The following is a 22662-nucleotide window of genomic DNA, read 5'->3' on the forward strand; positions in this document are numbered from 1 at the left end:
TTAATTGATTCCAGGGTTTTTGCCTTCACTCCTAGAAGCGTGATCATCCTTTGTGTGAAGTAGTAGTTCTTGATATCGCTCCTCAAATTACATTGAACCTGCGTTCTATTCCCAAAATTTAATTTAAAGTGATATTCCGGGTTAACTTTTTTTTTTTTTTAAGTCTCTTTAACAATCTTGCATACCTCCTAAGATTATCCTTCGGACATCTCCTTTCCAAAATAAAAAGCCCCAATCTTTCCTTCTGACTCTGACATCTGACACTAAGGGATCAGCCTTGTGCACTGCCTCCAGCGCTTGAATGTCTCTTGCCAACCAGAGCTGAATGCAGTAGTCAAGGTGCGGTCTGACCAGAGCACTAAACAGTTTCATCATTACCTCCGCTGACTTGTATTGGACTCTTGTGGTTGTGTCGTTCAACATCCTATTTGTTGATTGTTGCTCTACATTGTTTGGACATATTTAGCATCAAGCCTCCGAGGTCACTTTCAACTTCATTCTTAACTAAATGCCGTTTATGGAGTATTTGTGCCATCTATTTTTCCATGTGTGTAGCACTTTACACTTGTAAGCATTAAATTTCATCTACCATAGTTCTACCCACTTGCATATTTTGTCCAATTCATACTGCAATATCTGTACTGCCTCTCCAAGTTTTGGATCATCTGCAAAATTAACCACTTTTTGCATTTAGTTTATGAATCCAGGTTCCCTCAGTACTCCCCTTCTCTTTACTGCGATGCTTAGGCACAGGCACAAGGGCTTTTTACAGGTCTCTTTGCTCTTCTGCTCACCCTTTTAACATGTTTCTGCATTTTGTCATAATCATGCATTGATCTCCTTCCCCTTTCTGACTACAGGATTTGTACAGAACATTTTACACCTCATTTATAATTGGTTAATCCATTTAGGGTCATGCTTGCTTACTTGGAACTTGTTAGTTTTGGGAATGTATTTATGCTGCATGCTCTGCTTTATACCTTGAAAGGTGTCCCACCTGTCTTCTACTGAACTGCTGTCAAATAACCTTCCCAAATTGATTTGTTTTAGTGGTTTCTTCAAATTTAGTCCTATTAAAGTTATATACCCGGCTCCTTCTCTTGGGTATTTCTGACTCCCAAATCATGTTAAATATTTTTATTCTGTGGTTGCTGACCCCAGAGGTACTACGACTGCTGTTTTTTGTTCATTTTCTGAGTCATTAATAAATACCTGATCAAGATGCGCATTTCCTCTTGTGGCTTCTGTGACACACTGGGTCAAGAAGCATTCATGCACTACATCTATCTCTGACTCAAAACCACTTGGGGTTTTCCAGTTTATATTAGCTAGATTGAAGTCTCTCATTTAAATTTTCACATACCCTTCTTATCACTTCATAGAGAAAATTGTGTTCCTTCTTCTAGACCAGATGGTCGATTACATTCCGCTAGTGTTAGCTTGGATATTCTTTTTAGAAAAGATGTTCCCAAATGGTCTGTATCTATCAAGATAAAAAATATAGTATACCTAAAGCTTTCAGGATTTTGTTGTGTACTGTAAATATGTCAAATTTCTTTTTATAAGTATAATATTTAAGTACATTTATTTCATGGTCATCAGTCATATCTAAATAGCATTGAATGTGTTGGGAGATGCTGTCGTCTGGTCCAACTAGGATGCTACAATTTCAGTCTTGTAGATGTGTGTTTTTTTTTCTATATTCTTGTTGGATTTACCCAATATAAAGGAAATGCAGTTTCTAAAAGCTTGATTTCCCCCCTGCCCCCCTCTTTTCCCCCCCCATCGCCCTTCCACATATCATCATCTCTGACCTAAGAGGGTGGGGCTGGGGAGGAGTGGGGTTGGGGAGGACTGTTGTTGATTCGATGCCAGTGACACGAGAAGGTATGTTCAAGTGGTGCGAGTTGATTTTCCTCCCCTTTCTCTGGGGAGAAGCTTCTTTGCTCTGTTTCATGCCTCCATTGATGAGGCAGCTGAGATCAGGAGCATCCTGCTTTGCAAATCGGGAACCGCCTATATCTTCTGTGGTATAATTATTTGAAACATGGACTTTTTATGACACCGAGTTGCATACATTGATTGATTTTTCTAGTGGTGTAATTTTTAAAAAATAAGGCTATCTTTCTGTTCGATTTATTGTCTCAACTGACATTCAGACTTGCCAACCCCCACTTAATTGAGTTTCCGAAGTCCTTGAACTGCACACTAGATGGGGTATTTCATAGAAATACTTCATCTTAGGGGGTCGAAAAACCAGCGACTTCAGTCACACTCCCTTGTATTGATTTTTGCAAGTAGGTGGGAAAAGTGGGCTAAATGGAAAGTCTTCGGCCTGAAACTCTGTTGCTATAACATAAAAACACAAAATCCCAGACACACTCAGCAGGTCAGGCAGCATCTGTGGAGAGTTAATGTGCATTTTGTGGTTTTTGTTCTATTTCAAGCATCCGCATTATTTTGCTTTTGTCGTCGTCTTCTTCTTCTTCGGCAATCTCTCGGAACCGAGGATGACTTGCTTCCACACTATTAAAAATGAGATCTCAGGTGACTGATGAGTCCAATGCGGGACCTACAGTCTCTGTCACAGGTGGGGCAGATGGTGGTTGAAGGGGCGGGTGGGTGGGGTGCTTGGGTTGACGTGTGCTCCTTCCGCTGTTTGCGCTTGGCCTCCGCTTGCTCCCGGCGAATAGACTCGAGGTGTTCGGCGCCTTCCCGGATGCTTCTCCTCCACTTAGAGCGGTCTTGGGCCAGGGATTCCCAGGTGTTGGAGGGGATGTTGCACTTTTTCAAGGAGACCTTGAGGGTGTCCTTGAAGCGTTTCCTCTGCCCACCTGGGGCTCTCTTGCCGTGTCGAAGCTCCGAGTAGAGCGCTTGTTTTGGGAGTCTCTTATTGGGCATGCGGACAATGTGACCCGTCCATCGGAGCTGATCGAGCGTGGTAAAAACTTTGATGCTGGGGATGTTGGCCTGAATGAAAACACTGAAGTTGGTGCACCTATCCTGCCGATGGATTTGCAGGATCTTGCGGAGGCAGCATTGGTGGTATCTCTCCAGTACTTTGAGGTGCCTGCTGTATATGGTCCATGTCTCTGAAGCATACAGGAGGGCGGGAATCACTACTGCTCTGTAGACCGTGAGCTTGGTGCTGGGTTTGAGATCCTGGTCTTCAGACACTCTGTTCCTCAGGCGACCGAAGGCTGCACTGGCACACTGAAGGCAGTGTTGGACTTGGTCATCGACGTCTGCCCTTGTTGACAGTAGGCTCCCGAGGTATGGAAAGTAGTCCACGTTGTCCAAGGCCTCGTCGTGGATTTTGATAATCGGGGGCAGGTTGGTAGAGTACCTTTTGTCTTACGGATGTTTAGCGTAAGGCCCATGCTCTCGTACGCTTCGGTGAAGGTGTTGACGATGGCTTGGAGTTCGACCTCCGAGTGTGCGCAGACGCAAACGTTGTCTGCATACTGCAATCCGATGACGGAGGATGCATTATTTTGCTTTTGTTTTACTATGTTGTTGGTATACAGACGGACCTCCCTTCCCATCCAGGAGTAATTTAACATTTGTTAATGGCGCAGAGCAATTTAAATTATTTTCTCCTCTTTCCACAATTGAGTCTTGTGTATATATCCTAACCTGCACGGGTAGATGGAATATTCTGAGACTTCTGCCAGTGCTGCCATGAAACCAACTGTGACGAGGTGCAGAAGAGTAGCCAAGTCATTTTGTAGCTAATTTTGGAGTGCCTCATCCCTCCTTTTTCTTGTCTATCTGGGTCACATATTTTGTGTGGCATAATGGTGGAGGCCATCTACCCAGGTTTTTGTCTGAGTCCAATCTTGAAACATTACAGTCCCAATTAGACCTTGTTGCACCCGTTTAACTGACTTAAAACAACCTGGCCCAATTTCGGGGCCAACCTCCAGCGCCCCAAGGTCATCTGAAAAATGTCTGACCCAAAATTGGGTCGGGCTAGTCTTCAGGCGTCCGGGGCCGCCACCTAAAACAAGCATTGGGTCCCTTGCATATACTAATGAGGGGCCGAACTCCTTTTTTAGGAACCTTTGGGAAAATTGGGCTGCCCTGAGCAAAGCTAGCATTGGGCTTACTATGCTCAGGCTTTGTAGATGTGACGTGGCCTAGCCAGCAGCCACCACTGAAAAGTGAAGTAAATTATTTTTAGGAATTAATGTGGAACTTGGAGGAGTAAGAGGGCTCCTCCCAGCTCCACAACATTCCTGCCGGCCGCATATTTATTGTGCTCTCTGGGAGCATGTGAACAGGTGTGCCACCATAGGCCTATGATTCTAAATGTTGGAGACCAACTCTCCAGCTCCTGCAAACAACACTGTGGGAGATCTACTAGTTTAAAAAAAAATAATGTTCCTGTCACATTCAAAGACTTGATGCACATATGCTGTTTTAAAAAGGTTGAAGCACGCAAGGAGATAGTTCTGTCACTTACAGTATTTCGATTGTGACAGAATTTCCTATATAATTGTTCCTGACTATGAAAGACGATATGCACCGAGGGAGTTCAGGAAGTACAAGTGTTCCTGTAATGTTCAGTACTCTGAGGAATCCTCCGTGAACCCATGGGAATTTGTCTTTATTTCAGATGACTGAGTGAAGTAGTTGTTTCCATTTCAAAGATTTCTTCTTCTAGATGGGATGACTTTAGCACATTAGCAGTTTTTGAATACATTTTTCAAAATTGGGCATATCTGGTTCCATTTTAATTAGAATTTAAATATTCTTGTTTGCTAGTGTATATATTTGCAAAGCTGCGACTTATTCTTTGCCCTAAATATTCTTCCCTTCATCTTTCTTGTTGCTTACTGCAACCATATCGAAAATGGTTTGTCTACATTAGGAATGACTTCAATTTACAGTTTGGGATGGGAAAAATTAGGCATGTGCGTTTCATTGCGGTTTGAAGTGTTGGGAAGGTTTTTTTTAATTGTGAAAACCGGTTCTTAGTTAGCTGATCAGCAAAGAGAGAGATTGCTTCCAGGTTTGTTTCACAGAAATCACAGAAATCACAGAAACCCCACAGTGCAGATAGAGGCCATTTCGGCCCATCGAGCCTGCACCGACACATATCCCACCCGATCCCCATAACCCCTACACCAACACATATCCCACCCTATCCCCGTAACCCCACGTATTTAATCCCCCTAACACTAAGGGTCAATTTATCATAGCCAATCAACCTAACCCGCACATCTTTGGACTGTGGGAGGAAACCGGAGCACCCGGAGGAAACCCACGCAAACACGGGGAGAATGTCTGTGTGGAGTTTGCACAGTCACCCGAGGCCGGATTCGAACCCGGGTCCCTGGCGCTGTGAGGCAACAGTGCTAACCACTATGCCACCGTGCTGCGTATCTCCAGTATTGAACATTTCATACACTTTTTTAGTTTGCCAATGTCCGTAAAACAATAAAAATAAAGTGCTTAGTACCATAAATTAATTACTTCCCTCTAAATTTTTGTATCCATCAGGGCCGGGAATGTTTTCTGCTCGCATATGAAATACTTCCTCATTTTAAGCACTCCATGTCAGCATCGAGCCCTTTGAGATCAAATATAGCCCAGCCAGCTGCAGAATAAAGCTCCCTCCAGTTGGCCTCAATCTCAGAAGAGTACCCCTGCTGCAGCAGTTTGATATTTGTATTTCCCACACCAGCGATCCTTATAGCTTCTCTGAGTGAGGTTGCCAATTAGGACATTTTTTTCTGTTTTGTTGTGGGCTCATGACTAGTAGAAAGTAGGTTAAAACGACCCAAAGTTATTTTGCATAGAAAGGACCCTTATGGCCAGGAAAGATTCTTTGTTGAATTAGCTGTTCTTGTTAGGATATTCTTGTTCGAATGTATTATGTAGAAACATAGTTTTGTATTATGTAAATTTAAATCCCAGATCCCAAAGATAAAAAGTCAGCATACTAACCCATTGCACAAGCAAGATATCACTTTGCATTTATGAATGTTTTAGGAAATGAAACTCTTGAGGTAAAATCCACCACTGTTCTAAAATGATGTACATACACTTGAGCATAAATTCAGCAATCCAGCTCGCTAAAGGATAGGAAAGGAATCTGTGCTGTACTAGAGCATATGTCGGAGAATCACTGCTGCACCTTTTGTAGCTTCTTCCCTGACCTGCATGCCCTTTGAGTGCAGCTTCCTGCCAGGAGTAGGGGAAATCATTGATTTTTCCCTATAACCTCCCACTGCTTTTTAGTTGCTGTTGTCCCTGCCAAAAATAAATGACAGTTATAAAAGTTTTACTTCATCTGCAGCTTGCTTAAACGGTTTCTAAATATTGCTTTAAATCAGCTATTAATTGTGAAAAGTTTAGGAGCACATGACTGAAACACCCAGTTAAGTAGCTTCATGAGTCATTCACTCTGGTGTTTTCACTCGCAAGCAGGTTTGTATGTACACAGAGCGTGTATATGTAAATCTGCTTTCGGATACACAAAGACAACACCTCACCGAAATTAAGAGCAGGTTTTTGTGCGGAGGGGAAATGCTGAAGACTAGATTAGGTACATACTTTCATTTTATTACAATTAACTTTTTTTCTGTAGCGTACATACTTATGATGAAGCATGTAGAGTCTAATCATTTGATTCTTCAGCATTGTGTAAAAAAAATGGACATTTGTGATGCTTTGAGCGCGAGACTTTGGTCAAACTGATCCCAGACATTGGCAGAAACTGAGTTCTGTACTCCAAGAATATCTCTCTCTTGTGTACAAGGCAGTCTGGAAAGAAGCTTTCTTTAGTATATTGAAAGGGTTACAGCAAAGGATTGTACTTTGTAACTAGCATATTTTGAAAAGGTGGAAGAAATGTGTTGAAAATGCTGTCCAGGAAGACAGACATGGGGCCCATAAATGAAGGTTTGTATTTAACACCTAGATGTTGGGAATATGTTAAACAAGCAAAATCTCATTCCAGCACTAAACTGATTGTAAATTCCATATTTTTTGACTGGAGTGAGAAACCACTGTGTGTATGTACATACAGACAGATGTCTCACTCCTGTGGCATTGTATAGAGAGTTAAGACCATGTATAGTCTTCAGGTGAAAGGGGCAAACAGACATAATTCATATGTTCAATTTTTATTTCTGTATTGCCATTCTAAATTCCTACGTTTACAGTAACCTGTGTTAACTTGTCACTGTAATTACACCCTCCTGTCAGTAACAGGAAGTACACGCAAACATAAAGGCCCAGAAATTGCTGGAAAAATAATGGCAAGTTCTCCGTGCCCACCATTATTGCGTAAACCCCCCCCCCCCCCCCCCCCCCCAGCCATTTATAATGAGGAACAGATACATCATGAGTTGCAAGTTGCCACAAATTGCTGGACGATTTGTGCCGCGCTGCTGTTCTGGGAGCTCGCTGTCAACCTCCCCGTGAGTGTCAAGAAATTGCTGGATCTGCACCATAAATATGAATGAATCTCTCCGCAGACGTTTAGGGTTGGTATTTCATGCCATCAGGACTCTGTTAATGGGTTGATTTATAGTCCTGACATGAATCTCAACCTTGGAAGTCCAGAAGGGAACAACTGAAACTGTGGAGTCTCATTCCTGCAGGTAGTTAACCTCAAGGTTTTAACAAGTTTCTTTCTTTTACCTTTTTTTTTCTCTCTCTCAAACCATTCTTTCTTTCCCTCTTTATTTCTCTTTCTGTGTCTAATTCTCACCCTATTTTCTTCTCTGTCCTTTGCTCTGTTTCTTTCTCTCTATAAACTTAATTAGTTAATAAGATTGACCCCGTTTTCAACTCTAATTTCCAGCAATTTGTGGCGCAAAAATAAGGTGACCTGAAGCGTGAGGGGAAAAATCGAATTCGGGGCATTCACCGCAAGATGCCCCGCTCCAGTAAATTCTGGGTCAATATTTTCGATGTATACAAGATCTATCTAATGTATTGGAAACGGCAAACTAGGTCACCTGGTTCATCTTCAATTGTTGTGAGTTAGAGGTTGACCGGTCAACAGTTCAAGAATGGCAGATTAATTTGTGAATAAGAAGTTACCCATGTAATTGATGTTGAGATGAGATTGATTATCTGGTCCTTGCATGAGGATTTGTATTTTCAAATGAATGAGTGCTTTTGAAGTCTACAATGTAATCATGGCATTTAGATGATGTTAACTCCTAAAGCTTTGTTTGTGGAGTTTGGATTCTTTGAAGTCCTCCTTTCTCTTGATGTCACTTCAATTTATAAACGAAAAAGTGCCATGGCGTGCAGATGCACTTTCAAAATAATATTTCAGCATGCCATTGTTAGAGCAGTAATGCAACGTACAGACCAGACTGCAAGTGACGACTGTACATACAGCTAAATATGTTGCGATAGGCGTTAGACAGATTTATCTATAGCAAACTTAATTTGTACCATTTGCTGGAGTTCTGATCGTGGGAAGAGCACAGAGCCAAACAGCTATTCCTTTATTGTTGCCAGAGCGAATGTTTTTATTTATATATTGCATCCAGGGAGGGCTTGGTTGTATGTTTTGTTCTGTTTCCCACATACAGTAACATTGAAAAAACATCGATTGAACAAAAGCAAAGGGAAGACTTTGTAATTTGACCAAAGTATAATCTGTTTTAGTTTTGGAATGAAAAGGCACACTTCACTTCAAATTATTAATCAAATTAAAACTTGCAATGACTGCTACAATTTTCTAACTTAAGAGTGATATTCTTTGGTGTTACTGCTGACATGCATTAAGGTGTAAGGACTGGGAATGCACATCAATTTTTGCCATTGGGTGTGAGCAATTCTATTCAATATTGCGCCTGTAACGAAGAACTCTTAAAATAACTCATCTCGAAGCATGTGGTCATTAACATTGAGCCTGTCCAAAAAACAGTACCATGTACCTTTTCTGACCGGCAAACATCCTAATTGGCACTAGTTTATGTATATAGTAATATTTAAATCTAAAAATGTAATATATACAATGATTGGGGCGATGGGGCCTCTTTTTACTCCTCGTCTGGTGTGGCCATTCATCCCTGGCTCTCCAGCAAATTAAGGATAGCAAAGCTCAGAAAAAGTTGTGAAAATGCATTTAAATATTCATCTGATGCCACCTAATTGTGCCTCCAGAAATAATATTTAACAGCAGTGTGCATTGGATCATTTAGATCACTGTTAACAACACTGCTAATGCCACTACTGGTAGGAATATTAGAATTCAAATTCTACTATTCCTTTCTCCACTCCACCCCCACCCCTCTCCAAACCATTGTACTCCAGCTCAGTATATATTGTTCGGCCACTGTGCTGAGAGATGGGATTAATCAGGCTCATACTGATCCTATCCTAAAGTTGTTGTAAATGTGCAACATGGGTTTAGCACATTTTGTTTTGCATACTGTGAACATAGCTGTTGTTAGCATTTTTTATTCTTGCTTTGAAATTAGAGTGAAGATGATGGATATGCATCGAGAAACAAAGTGGAGCAGCGGCCTGGAGAGTTTAAGTATGTCATATGAGCTAACTCCTCTCTTTTATTGCCTTTGAAAGCTTCTGTGGAGAATGTTATCCCCTGGGTTTGTATATAAGTGAAAAATCAATGTTGGATAAATTCTAAGATATTTAATTTTTGTGGGGATTTTTATGTTGCTGACTGTGTGTGACAAAATCTGGAAAATGTACATTCACACAGAATTTTAATTCAGCTTTACAGTATTACCATTGGTGCCAAATAGTTAAAATTCAAATCTGATTAATGTTAAAATAAATTCATGAAACAAAATTCTGAGAAAGCTAAAGTGTCCTACGGCAAAATAAAAATTCAAATTTGAAATATACTGGCTATTCACTCTGCATTTATACCCTCCAAGCTCTAAGATTAATTAGCTCTAGTTCCCTCTTATAGGCAAACTGCATAAAATACTTTCTATTACCAGACTTTTTATATTGATTCTAAACAGTTCATTTTCCAAGTTCATTCCTTTAATTGTATATCATATTATTGATTTTGGCTTTGATTGTAAAAGCACTATGAACCCAAAAAATATTGCATTGCACAATGACACTACTGAGTGTACAGTGGTCATCAAAGGATTCTTTGGACTAGGCAGGACTTCATTTGGTTTTATGGTCTCGCCATGACAACATACTGCACATTTCATATAAAATCTATCCAAGTGTTACCAAATAATTGAAGAAATAGATATATTTGACACACATCTTGACGTAGAATCTTGTTTTATCAAGTCCCAAGTGATGATCCAATGTACTAATGAAGGATTCAACTACTGTATAATCTGCTTTAATGTCCAACTACATTCCAAAAGGTATGGTATGAAAACAAGAGTATCTTAAGACTGGCCACGAAGGCAGAAAAGTGGATGATTTACATAATTTTGTGGCACTTCATAAATTTAAAGATCTCAAAAATACACAATGAATTTATTAATTGACATAATTACCCAATTAATTACTTTTTGATGTACAGTGTATGTTATGTAGGCAGACATTCTGCAGCAGCAATATCTTAGTCATGAGATATGTGACCAGTTCATCTGTTTTTAGATGGCATTGATTGATTGAGGGAGAAGTGTTGCCAGGACTGCGTGATGTCACCCTCTGTGACTGGTGTATTATCCCTACTCAACTTCGCTGCAGCTTTTGACAAGTTGATCACACCATCCATCCCAGTGCCTTTCCTCCGTTGTCCACCCCAGTGCCTTTCCTCTTGCTTGGTTCCACTCTTACTTATACGATCATAGTTAGAGCTAGAGCATCTCCAGCGATGCTTCTTATCCTGCCCTACCTTTGCAGTGTTCCCTTAAGGTCCCTCAAGGACCTGCCATTGGCACCCTCCTCATCCTTATCTACATGCTGACTCTTGGCGACATTATCTGCAGACATGTCAGCTTCCACATGTACTCTTATGGTGCACAGCTCTACCTCTCTATCACCTCTCTTGACCCTGCCCCTACCCCATGTTGTCCAACAGCTTACCCAAGATCCAGTCTTGGATGAGCCGTAATTTCCTCCAGTTAGATATTGGGGCGATTGAAGCCTTTGGCCCCCACGACAAACTCTGTATCCTTACCATTGGTTCCACCCCCCTGCCCAGCCACTGTCTCTGGTCGAATCATACTGCTCGTAATCCTATTTGACTCCAAGCTTCCGACCCCACATAATCTCCATAGCAAAGACCGCCTACTTCCACCTCTGTAACATCGCCCATCACTGCCCCTGCCTCAGCCCATCTGCTGTTGAAACCCTTAAGTGTGCATTTGCCACCTACTCAGCTATTCCAATGTTTTCCTGGTCAGCCTATCACCCTCCACCTCCATAGGTTTTAGCTCGGTCCTTGTGTTTAAATCCCTTCATGATCGTGCACTTCCTATCTCTGTAACCCCCTCCAGCCCTGCAACCTTTTCTTTTCCCCCGGCCCCGCCCCAACCCAGCCCCCCCCAGAACTCTGTTCCTTTGACTTGGCCTTTTGTGCTTACCCCTTTCGCCACCGCCCCCCCCATCTTGTCTTGCCATTGGCAGCCCTGCCTTGAGCTGTTTATACCCCACACTCTGAAATTCTCTCCCTAAACTCCTTCCCTGATGCACCAGCCTCTTTTCAAAACTGTCCTTAAAACACACACCTTTGACCAAGCTATTACCCCACTCAATATCTCCTTCCTTGGTTTGGCATCCATCCTGTTTGTATAATTATGCTTCTGTGAAGTGCTTCGAACCAATTTTTTTTTAATAATTAAAAGGTGCTGTATAAATTTTAATTTTTTTTTGTCATCTAATAGTCTCATAAGATAGCCACCTAAACCATTGGAACAGTTGGGCAGGACCTTTTGTTTGATATCCCATCTGAAGAACGTGCTTTGAACAATGCAGCACTCCCTTGCGCTGCAAGCAGTGTCGGCCTCAATAATACACTTGGACCTTGATATGGTGCTCGAAACGAGAGCCAAGAATGCAACCAACCGAGCCAAACTGACTTAATATGATGCAGGAGTATCCAGTGGGGGAGGATGCATTGGGTGGAGATAGCAGGGAAGCAGAATGAAGGTTCATCATTGGAAGAGCAGGGTGCATATCTATTAAAATATCAAACTTGCCCCTAAATAAACAAAAAAAAAAAGCCATATACTTTTCTTTCCGGTTTAGCGACCACAAGCTTCTGATAATTTTTTACTAATCTTTTAAACTACTGGCAAACCTGATTGTAATTTAATGCAGCATTGCCTTTCAGAATGGTTCCATATTACTGGTGGAAAGCCATATCCTTAGACTATGGGTGGGGACAGGGAAGAGTCTCCTCAAACACTTTTGAAATTTGAAGATCCTGGCAATTTAGATAATCAGATTTGAAGAGCATTGGAAATTCCTTTTATCTCAATAAGGTAGCTCTATTTTGCCATAGTAATTTAATTCTTGGGATTATATATCCTCTTTAACAATTTGTAGATGTCTGTCGCTGCTAAAATGCAGTTTCTGGTTAAAAAGTAACTTTTAAGGGAGTACTATTTTGGTACAGTAGATTAGGAAAGAATATTTTGTAATAGTGCTCAGTTAAACTGCAGCTTTTGTACATTAGCAGAAAGAGATTCAATGTAGTTCGATAGATACTATAACGTCATACCATCCCTATAATACTTTGATGGAATCAGATTTCCTATTAGTCAGGCCATCTGCTCATAGTGTTCTGCATTTTGTAAATGTCAGCATTAATATTATTGATTACTCTTGCCCAACCACCACTAATTTTGATGGCATAAGCTTTGTATTTCATTTCTAAAATAAAGAGCTCGGATCAGAAAACTCTTTACTCATTCCTATATTTTTTTATAATCTTGCCACAGTTCTTTGAGTGCACATGGAGTAAATAAAGATTGCAGTGTTGAATTGCATAAAGTGAACACTTACCACCATGTGGCTTTCTTTACAACCATTTGTCTGTCACAGCCAGATGTCAGGATGGCACTACCCGTCCGGTGGAAATCAAGGTGGGTAAGCAGTTAAAATCCACCTGGTGGTTTGCCTGCCAATATCCGCCCGGATCCTGCTGTTTTCCAATTTTTAGTAACCGTTCTGGATATGCGGCTAAGTCGCTCACCCAAAGCTGGCGATGTCCTTCTTTAAATATGCAGCTTGGGGTCCTTTGACGTCATCAGGCCCCAACTAATTTTATCTCCAGTCTGAGCGGGGAAGCCCCCAGGTGAAGGCCTGTTGAAAGCGGATCGGAAGCAGAAGAGGCCATTCGAAGTAAGTATTTACTTTCTTTTGTTGAGCACTCCTCCAGGCCCTACGAGGAAAGTTTTAGGCTTCCCTATCGCAAGACGGCCCCGGACCGCTGTGCCAGCACTTATGCGTGTCGGCAGCCTCTTTCTGCTCGACTGTTTTGAGCAGGAAAACCCCCGACGACATGTTAGAGGTTAAATTGGGTGCGGCCTCATGCTGCCACGGCGTGAAATTAAGTCGCCAACGCATTTTCCCAGCAGAAAGCCGCTGCAAGTTAAAGTCCACTCCAATATTCCTCTTGATTTGAGAGAAAATGGATTACCACTTTGATTACCATGTACACTCACTGCAACAAGATTAGATTGATGTTAATAGACACTGACCAACAAACTAAACTGTGATGGCAGTGAATTGAAGCTAAGACAGCAAGAATGTTTTTCTGGCCAATTTAAGAGATGGAATATAAAGCTTTTGTTTTTCAAACTGTCTTTTGTATGGTATGTAAAATTTAGTGAGAGGAAATGCATATTGAAGCAGCTGCTGGTGGACTTTAAGGACACTACTGCTTGTACAATAAGGTTATCACCTGAATGCTGTTTTGTCAATAACATCTGTTTTCTGTTATAATTCACACAAGAAAAAAATATACTTCTGGAGTGACTAATTGACCTAACAGGGTTTCAGTTTTCAAGGGCCTAAACAATGAATAGTATATATATATCCTTATAACAGACTGACATTCATACTGCATTCAAGATTTATGTCAATGCTTTGTGTGCGTGACATTTAAAATATTTGAAATAAAGGGGTATGTTTTTGTTAAGTTTCTTTTAATCCAAAAGCAGACGTTCACTGTTGTGACTATTTGACTAAGTCGTGTACAATATGTTCTGTTTCTAGTCATGTTTATGCATATTTCAAGCATCGCAAATTGTTCTGTATAAAGAGAAGGTTGTGTGGGTGGATGTTTTCGTTGGAATATTTGACTCCAATTTTCCATTTAGGTATCATTTTGTTGTCATCTTGTATTCATTGGATTGTAATGCTGAAAAACAAATGTTGTATGGAAGCCATCTGTGGGGAATGAACATAAACGATGTTTACATTTCTCTTTAGATACCTAATACATTTGATGCATTGAAGCTGTTATTCACATCCATCTTCAGAAGAGATTAACTACTGATAATGTGTGTAATAGAATTGAATTAGGCAATATGATGAGCTGTTAAACGGAGGCCCCGCCTGCTCTCAGGTGGACGTAAACGATCCCGTGGCACTATTTCGAAGAAGAGCATGGGAGATATCCCGGGTGTCCTGGCCAATATTTATCCCTCAATCAACATCACTACAAACAGATTACAGTATTTGGTCATTATCACATTGCTGTTTGTGGGAGCTTGCTGTGTGGAAATTGGCTGCCGCGTTTCCTACATCACAACAGTGACTACACTTCAAAAAGTACTTCATTGGCTGTAAAGTGCTTTGGGACATCCTGAGGCCATGAAAGGTGCTATATAAATGCAAGTCTTTCTTTCATATTGCCCTCTCCTCTAATTGAAATGAAATGGTAGTCATAATTGTAAAATTTAAAATCTGGTGTAATATTGGTCAAAAGCTTTCTTTCCCATATAAAGCAACCAATGCTAGATTCATTTCTCATGTATTGTTTGTGGTCCAATATCTGTTGCATGTTGTGCTATTGAGTAATGTTCCAAGCTTAGCTTTTAAATGCAAGGGCATTGGGAATTAAGACCTGGAATTCCTTCTTGCATTACCTTCCCTTTCTCACCATGGCATGTAGAATGTAATTTGTATAATCCTGTTATTTTCACTGTTACTTTATCTGCTATATCCTTGATAATATTTCCCTGTTGTACAATTTTGTTTTGCATGTCCGTTTATTTTCTGTGCTATGTAATAGTAATATAAATGCTCTTTTTAAGTTGTGCAACTTCCAAAAGTTTTGTTCAGTTCCCCAAGTATTTAACTCTGTGCTCATTCTTTCAACATCAAATTACCAGCCTTGTAGCCTCCTTTGAATGAAACAGCCATCCTCCTCCCACCAAAAAATATGATTGTAAGCTTCCATGAAGGTTACCAAGCCTGGGTCGCTAAATCTGACTTTTATCAATTTTGGTTTAACAATCATCCAGAAATACTGCACGCTCCCCAACTTCATTAAAACATTTACACCATTTAAGTGATTCATTAGCTGCTTGGGAAGCATTAAATGATCATTATTGTAGATGCATTATGATTATCTGTTATATTGCCGTTGTTGCTTTTAAAAAAAAAAAAAAAAAAAAAAAAAAAAAAATTGCGACTTCTGAGAATACCTTTCAAAACCTTGTGTTCCTGGATGGGTGTAAATTTCAATGAAAAATAAGCATTTCTCCCATTTTTTGAGGGAAATCTAGTTCCTGGTTACCTCCTGCAGCTGGTAAATAATAGGATTATAATAGTTCTGTTCATTATCTGTATTAGCTAAAGTGAAAACTCTTGTGCCTAGAGTGCATTTGTAGCATATCTATCAGATTTGGGAAAGTATCAGTAGGGCAAAAAACCTGGATTGGCTCAAATTTATCATCGATTTAAAAGCCAACTGACCAAAAACTGCTTTTTTTAACCAGCTAATCAAAATGGCTGACTTTTTTTCAAACTCTTAAGTGGTCATGTTGCTTCCCCACCACCACCAACAACTTGTATTTATATAGCATCTTTAACGTAGTAAAACGTCCCAAAGGAGCATTATAAAACAAAATTTGACACCGAGCCACACAAGGAGATATTAGGACATAGCTTGGTCAAGGAGGTAGGTTTTATGGAGCGTCTTAAAGGAGGAAAGAGGTGGAGAGGATTAGGAAGGGAATTCCAGAGCTTGGGGCCTTGTCACCTGAATAGTTGAGTGATTAAAATCGGGTATGCTCGAGGCCAGAATTGGAGGAGCGCAGATATCTTGGAGGGTTGTGGTGCTGGAGGAGATTACAGAGATACGGAGGGGCGAGGCCATGGAGGGATTTGAAAACGAGGAAGAGAATTTTAAAATCAGCCAATGTAGGTCAGCGAGCACAGGGGAGATGGGTGAACGGGACATGGTATGAGTTAGGACACGGACAGCAGAGTTTTTGATGACTTCCAAGTTCACGGTGGATAGAACATGGGAGGCTGGCCAGGAGTGCATTGGAATAGTCAAGTCTAGAGGTAACAAAGGCATGGATTAGGGTTTCAGCAGCAGATGAGCTGAGGCAGGGGTGGAATCGGGCGATGTTCCAGAGGTGGAAATAGGCGGTCTTAGTGATGGCGCAGATATGTGGTCGGAAGCTCATCTCGGGGTCAAATATGAGACCAAGGTTGTAAACAGTCTGGTTCAGCCTCAGACAGTTGCAAGGGTGAGTGATGGAGTCGGTGGCTAGGGAACAGAGTTTGTAGCGGGACCGAAGACCATGGCTTTGGTCTTCACAATATTTAATTGGAGGAAATTTCTGCTCATCCAGTACTGGATGTCGGACAATCAGTCTGACAATTTAAAGACAGTAGAGGGGCCGAGAGAGCTGGTGGTGAGGTAGAGCTGGGTGTCATCAAGGTACATGTGGAAACTGACGGGTGTTTTCAGATAATGTCACCGAGGGGCCGCACACTATATATACATATTAATAAAAAATCATAATCCAAACATGGAAAATTGAACAGTGCAACAGAAATAATTCCCAACCTGCAACTTTATCAAACCTCCACCTTCCAAAGATAAAACAACTTTTACTCACACGGGCCTCTGAGCTGGGTTCTACTCTGTTCCCTGATCTTTCAGCCTTCAGGTTGAGCCTTGATTCCTCCCTGAATTGGAATGAAGCATTCAGGAATTGCTTCTGTAATCATACCTTGCCTCTTCCCCTCTCCGCCTCTGCCTCCTCCTCCTCCTTCCTCCCAACCCCCCGCCCCCCCCCCCCCCCCCTCCATACCTGAATCTGGTCCTGGGTTCTGATGCCAAACAGACGAGCATGTATCCTTCATTTCCTGTGGAAAAACCCCAAGCTCACAGACTGATAAGTGTCTGGTGTTCAGAAAGAACAAATTGACATAGACTGAACAAAATTCTTCCTTTTTAATTGTCGCATCTGGTGGGATCTTGCTGAATCTGTGTGAGCTGCTTCTACTATCAGTCTCCGCCTCTCCCAAGTCATCGGTGGCCCATTTCTCCTGCACTCTCCATAGTGATTTCAAACAAAACCCACAAGTGCAAGGCTATGCTGATTTGCTCCTGCTGTTTCTCTGCAGCAAAATTTCTTCCGGCTGAGCCGAGTGGCAGATGCTTGGAGTCCACCGCAGCAGTCAACAATTCCTTCTGTCACTTGAGTAGCTTACTAAGTCATTCACATTAACGCTGGGCATCACAGACCCTGAATAATGGCTGCATAAGCACAACTTCTGTGAAATTCCTTCCATATTTCTTTTCTCCTGTCTTTTTTGTGCAGGAGAATGTAGTTTGTCCAGGAACTTGATACTGCCTCCCCACCACCAACCCAGAAATTCCTGATGTAAACTCTTTTTTAAGCTTGTATTTGTTCCCCTCGCCCTTTTTTACACCAAAGAATGATTCAAACATACCATTCACCCATTGCAGATTTACGTTCAGTACATCTTGATTGTCATGAGCCACTGCAATCCACAGACTTTCTAAGCAAACCTTTGACATCTGGAGACAGACTATTTCAAGTTAGCCTTCCAAGTATATACCTCATTCCACTTTATCAGTTAAGAACTACCATTGCCCTGTTCAATACCTCCTATTAAATAATAATACATTGCCTGTTGCAGCGTAGGTGATTTTTTTTTTCTAAACTATGTATCCTTAAAATTCATGAGTAAAGCCACAGGAAACGTACCAGCATTTTACTAAAATGAGAACTGTTTAAGAAAGCTGAATTTCCCAAGTGATGAGGGCCTGAGATGATTGTTTTAATTTAATTTGTTGTTGCAATATCTGCATTGTTTTATTTGTATCCAGCTCCAGAATTACAGTTTGACAGTCAAAATACTCTAGCCTTGCTTTGATGACAATTAATTTTTAAATGATCTTGCATTTTTCTGTGTAAGATCAAAATCGCCTAAACTTGCAGTATTTATAAATTGCGAATGCAGCATTTTTCTAATACAGACATAACAGAATCTCTACATGTGTGATCTTGCACCAATAGCTAAGAAAAGAATTGAGTAGCGACACCGCACTGTTTGGTAAAGTTACTCTTCACTAAAGCTCCAGATATCTAGACACATTTTACAGCATTATGCCGTTGCGAGTACAGCTCACTTTTAATTGGCTAATAAACACTTTCAATACGATGGCTTTAATATTTTTTAAACTTCATATTGGTATGTAGTAACGTTCTGTTACGAAACTCCCTTACACTTTGTTAGTTATAGTGAGACCTCCTAGCGTTTTCTGTGCCCAAAGGTTCATTTTGAAATCTACCTTGTTGCCTATAGCCACAGCTGTATTTGAAACTTTTTTTTTCCTTTCATCTGAAAACTGATTCTGTGCTGGGGTACAGTTCCATGTGCGTCAGTCACCTTCCAATACATCGTGCAAGTGCCATATTTTGTGTGTTCGCTTTGTGACCAGTAAGAATCTACAGAATACCTGACCACAGGTGACATTGCAGCAGCAGCGAATCTTGCCCTCATCACAAATGTACATTTCCAGAAGGGATCACTTGATAACATTCAGTAGCAGGAATAATATTCCACCCCCCTTCCCACGCCTCGCTAACCCAGGGTGCTGAGACCAGTTTTAAAAAAAAAATTATTCATTCACGGGATGTGGGCATCGCTGGCTAAGCTAGCACTTAGTGACCCTCTCTAATTGCCCTTGAGAAGGTGGCGGTGAACCGCCTTCTTGAACTGTTGCAGTCCGTGTGGTGAAGGTACTCCCACAGTGCTGTTAGGTAGGGAGTTCCAGGACTTTGGCCCAGCGACGATGAAGGAACGGCAATATATTTCCAAGTCAGAATGATTTGTGATTTGGAGGGGAACTTGCAGGTGGTGGTGTTCCCATGCGCCTGCTGCCCTTGTTCTTCTAGGTGGTAGAGGTCGTGGGTTTGGGGGGTGTTGCCGAAGAAGCCTTGGCGAGTTGATGTAGTGCACATTGTAGATGGTACACACTGCAGCCACAGTACGCTGGCGGTGGAGGGAGTGAATGTTTAAGGTGGTGGATGGGGTGCCAATTAAGTGGGCTGGTGTCAAGCTTCTTGAGTGTTGCTGGAGCTTTACTCATCCAGGCAAGTGGAAAGTGTTCCATCACACCCCTGACTTGTGCCTTTGTAGATGGTGGAAAGGTTTTGGGGAGCCAGGAAGTGAGTCACTCGCTGCAGAATTGTGCTCTTTTAGCCCCTATATTTATGTCACTGGTTCAGTTAAGTTTCTGGTCAGTGGTGACCCCCAGGAGGATGATTTGATGCTGGTAATGCCAGAATGTCAAGGGGAGGTGTTAGACGCTCTCTTGTTGGAGATGGTCATTGCCTGGCACTTGTGTGACGACAATGTTACTTGCCACTTATCAGCCCAAGCCTGGATTTTGTGCAGATCTTGCTGACTGCTTCATTATCTGAGGAATTGCAAATGGAACTGAACATTGTGCAATCACAGCGAACATCCCCACTTCTGACCTTGTGATGGAGGGAAGGTTATTGATGAAGCAGCTGAAGATGGTTGGGCCTAGGACACTGCCATGAGGAACTCCTGTAGCTGTTCTGGGGCTGAGATCATTGGCCTCCAAAAACCACAACCATCTTGATTTGTGCTAGGTATGACTCCAGCCAATGGAGAGTTATCCCCCCACCCCCCCGTTTCCCATTGACTTCAATTTTACTCTGGCTCCCTGGTGCCACACTTGCTCAAAAGCTGCCTTGATGTCGAGGGCAATTACTCTTATCTTACCTCTGGTATTTAGCTCTTTTTGGACCAAGCCTGTAATGATGTCTGGAGCGGAGTGGTCCTGGCAGAACCAAACTGAGGATCGGTGAGTAGGTTATTGGTGAGTAAGTGCCGCTTGATAGAACTATCAAGGACACCTTCCATCACCTTTGCTGATGATTAAGAGTAGACTGATGGTGCGGTAATTGGCTGGATTGTGGGCGGATTGGATTTGTCGTTTTTGTGGACCGGACGTAACTGGGCAATTTCCACTTTGTCGGGTAGATGCCAGTGTTGTACCTGTACTGGAACAGCTTAGCTAGAGGCGCGGCTAGTTCTGGAGCACAAGTCTTCAGCACGACAGCAGGGATGTTCTCGGGGCCCACAGCCTTTGCTGTATCCAGTGCGCTCAACCGTTTCTTGATGTCATGTGGAGTGAATCGAATTGGCTGAAGACTGGCTTCTGTGAGAGTGGGGACCTCAGGATGAAACTGAGATGGATCATCCACTCGGCACTTCTGGCTGAAGATGGATGCAAATGTTTCAGCTTTGTCTTTTGCACTCCGGTGCTGGGGCTCTGCTGCTCATGGATGGGGATGTTCATGGAGCCTCCTCCTCCCGTTAGTTTAATTGTCCACCACCATTCACGACTGGATGTGGCAGAGCTTTGACCTGATCTGTTGGTTGTGGGATTGCTTAGCTCTGTCTATAGCATGCTGCTTAAGCTGTTTAGCATGTTGTAGCTTCACCCGGTTGGCACCTCCTCTTTCATTACGCCTGGTAATGATAGAGTGAGGGGTATGCTGGGCCATGAGGTTGCATATTGTGGTGGAATACAAGTCTGCTGCTGCTGATGGCCCACAGCGCCTCATGGATGCCCAGTTTTGAGCTGCAAGATCTGTTCTGAACCTGTTAATTAAGAAAATATACAATTTAATATTACAAATTCAAACTATGCCTGAAAGTAATGGCCCTGAATTTGCCGACGGCGGCTTAGCTAAGGAGTACGCCGCCGACATCTGAATGAAATCCGCACTTTAGTTTGGGGGCTTCGCACGAGATCTTGCTTGCAGAGTTGTCTGCAGCATAGTGGTCCATGGATCCCAGGGGCGCACCATTGTGCATATGCGAACCTGGGATCATGTGGGGCAGTGCTTCTTCCTGACTCTTAGCCAATCAGGAAAGAGGAGATTGCTGATTTGCCCACAACTCATTTTAAACAATTTAGCAGCCAGAAATGTTGTTTTAATTCATAAATTACAATCATTGTAGTATTATTTAATACACAAACCAAGATTGCAACAATTCGATCAAACACTGAAAAGTCTTGATACTTTATACTGAAAGTGTCCATAAACCTCGATTTTAGAATGCTTTTTATGGGCTGTAGCTTAAACCTAGCTCAAAATTAATACAATTTTCTCATCCCCCCCCCCCCCAACTCCCCTTGCACTGTGCAACAGGCTCCTGCGCCTGTTTGCACCAGCTGTAAAAATTTCCAGCATAAATGATGCGCAATAGGTGGGTAATTAACCCACCTTTTTGCCAGCACATTGATTTCAATAGGAAGGTGAAATGTTTGGGATTTAGCGCGTGCGCAAGCGGAAATCCTGAACTTGTTATCAATTTCAAAGGCAGCATACCGACCGCGAATTCAGGCCCACAGTGCTTACTACATTGAATCACTGGATAAATAATGTAAAAGTTATAATTCAACTCTTGGTATTATGTTCTAAATTCCAAGTGGATTTCATTTAAGCTGTAAGGGGTAGATAAGCCTTCATTTATTAAATTCTTTACATTGCTGAATATCTTTTGCACCTTCCAATGCTGAACTGTTGTTAATTATATCGAGCCAGTACATGGGCAAGTTTTTACAAGAATATGTCCTGTCCCATTCTATGTTGAGGAGAATATTAAACAAATTAGGTCATTACTCTGCTTATGCTTTTTGGTTAAGAAATTAAACTGGCATTACATTTCATATTGAGTAGAGATGCCATGTACATTGGGTAGTAGAAAATGGGTCTTTTGTGTTTTCAGTTTTTTGTGCAGTATTTTGTCATTCATCCTATATTTTGTTAAAGGCTACAAAGCCAAACCATGTACATGAAGCTCTGAGTTTTTATATTTAGGGTTTTTTTTAAGTAAAAGATGAATCATCAGTCGGAACATGTAAATGCCATTGGGCAGGTTTTGCCAGATGGTTACAAACTAATGGAAAATGATAGTTTTGTACGATTTTGATTTTATTTTTAGGCAACCGATGACCCATTTCGTTGGAGTATAGTGTTCCGTGAATCAGGAACACATGAAACAGATTCATTTCAACCAGTATTAATTTCATTTATTTATTTTTCAAATCTACAATCCGAAATAAATTTCAAACTGAACCTTGGCCCATATTATTGTATAAGAAATCTTAGTAGGCTGGAATAAAATTTGCATTCTGACTCCCCCTAGAAGGCAACTTTTGCTTGTCTCGACTAGGATTATCTGTTGCGGGGAACG

At 41.6% G+C, this 22662-nt stretch overlaps 1 protein-coding gene across 8 annotated transcripts in view; it reads left to right on the forward strand.

Moving 5' to 3' along the window:
- Nucleotides 1–22662, forward strand: part of ctbp1 (C-terminal binding protein 1) — a 346678-nt gene that overhangs the window by 175222 nt on the left and 148794 nt on the right. For 3 of the 8 annotated variants that reach the window (XM_085975465.1, XM_085975461.1, XM_085975462.1), the window contains exon 2: nt 9456–9514. The exons of 2 other annotated variants lie outside the window; for them this stretch is intronic. In XM_085975465.1, the coding sequence (XP_085831591.1) occupies nt 9463–9514 (52 nt within the window). In that variant the 5' untranslated portion in view covers nt 9456–9462. Of the gene's footprint in view, nt 1–7403; nt 7614–9455; nt 9515–22662 lie in introns of those variants that run through there. 3 more of the 8 variants (XM_085975464.1, XM_085975468.1, XM_085975460.1) reach the window with 3 other exon arrangements.

The sequence above is a fragment of the Somniosus microcephalus genome, chromosome 2 (genome assembly GCF_052327205.1).
Source record: "Somniosus microcephalus isolate GS21.2 chromosome 2, FLI_Smic_1.0, whole genome shotgun sequence".
NCBI classification, from domain to species: domain Eukaryota; kingdom Metazoa; phylum Chordata; class Chondrichthyes; order Squaliformes; family Somniosidae; genus Somniosus; species Somniosus microcephalus.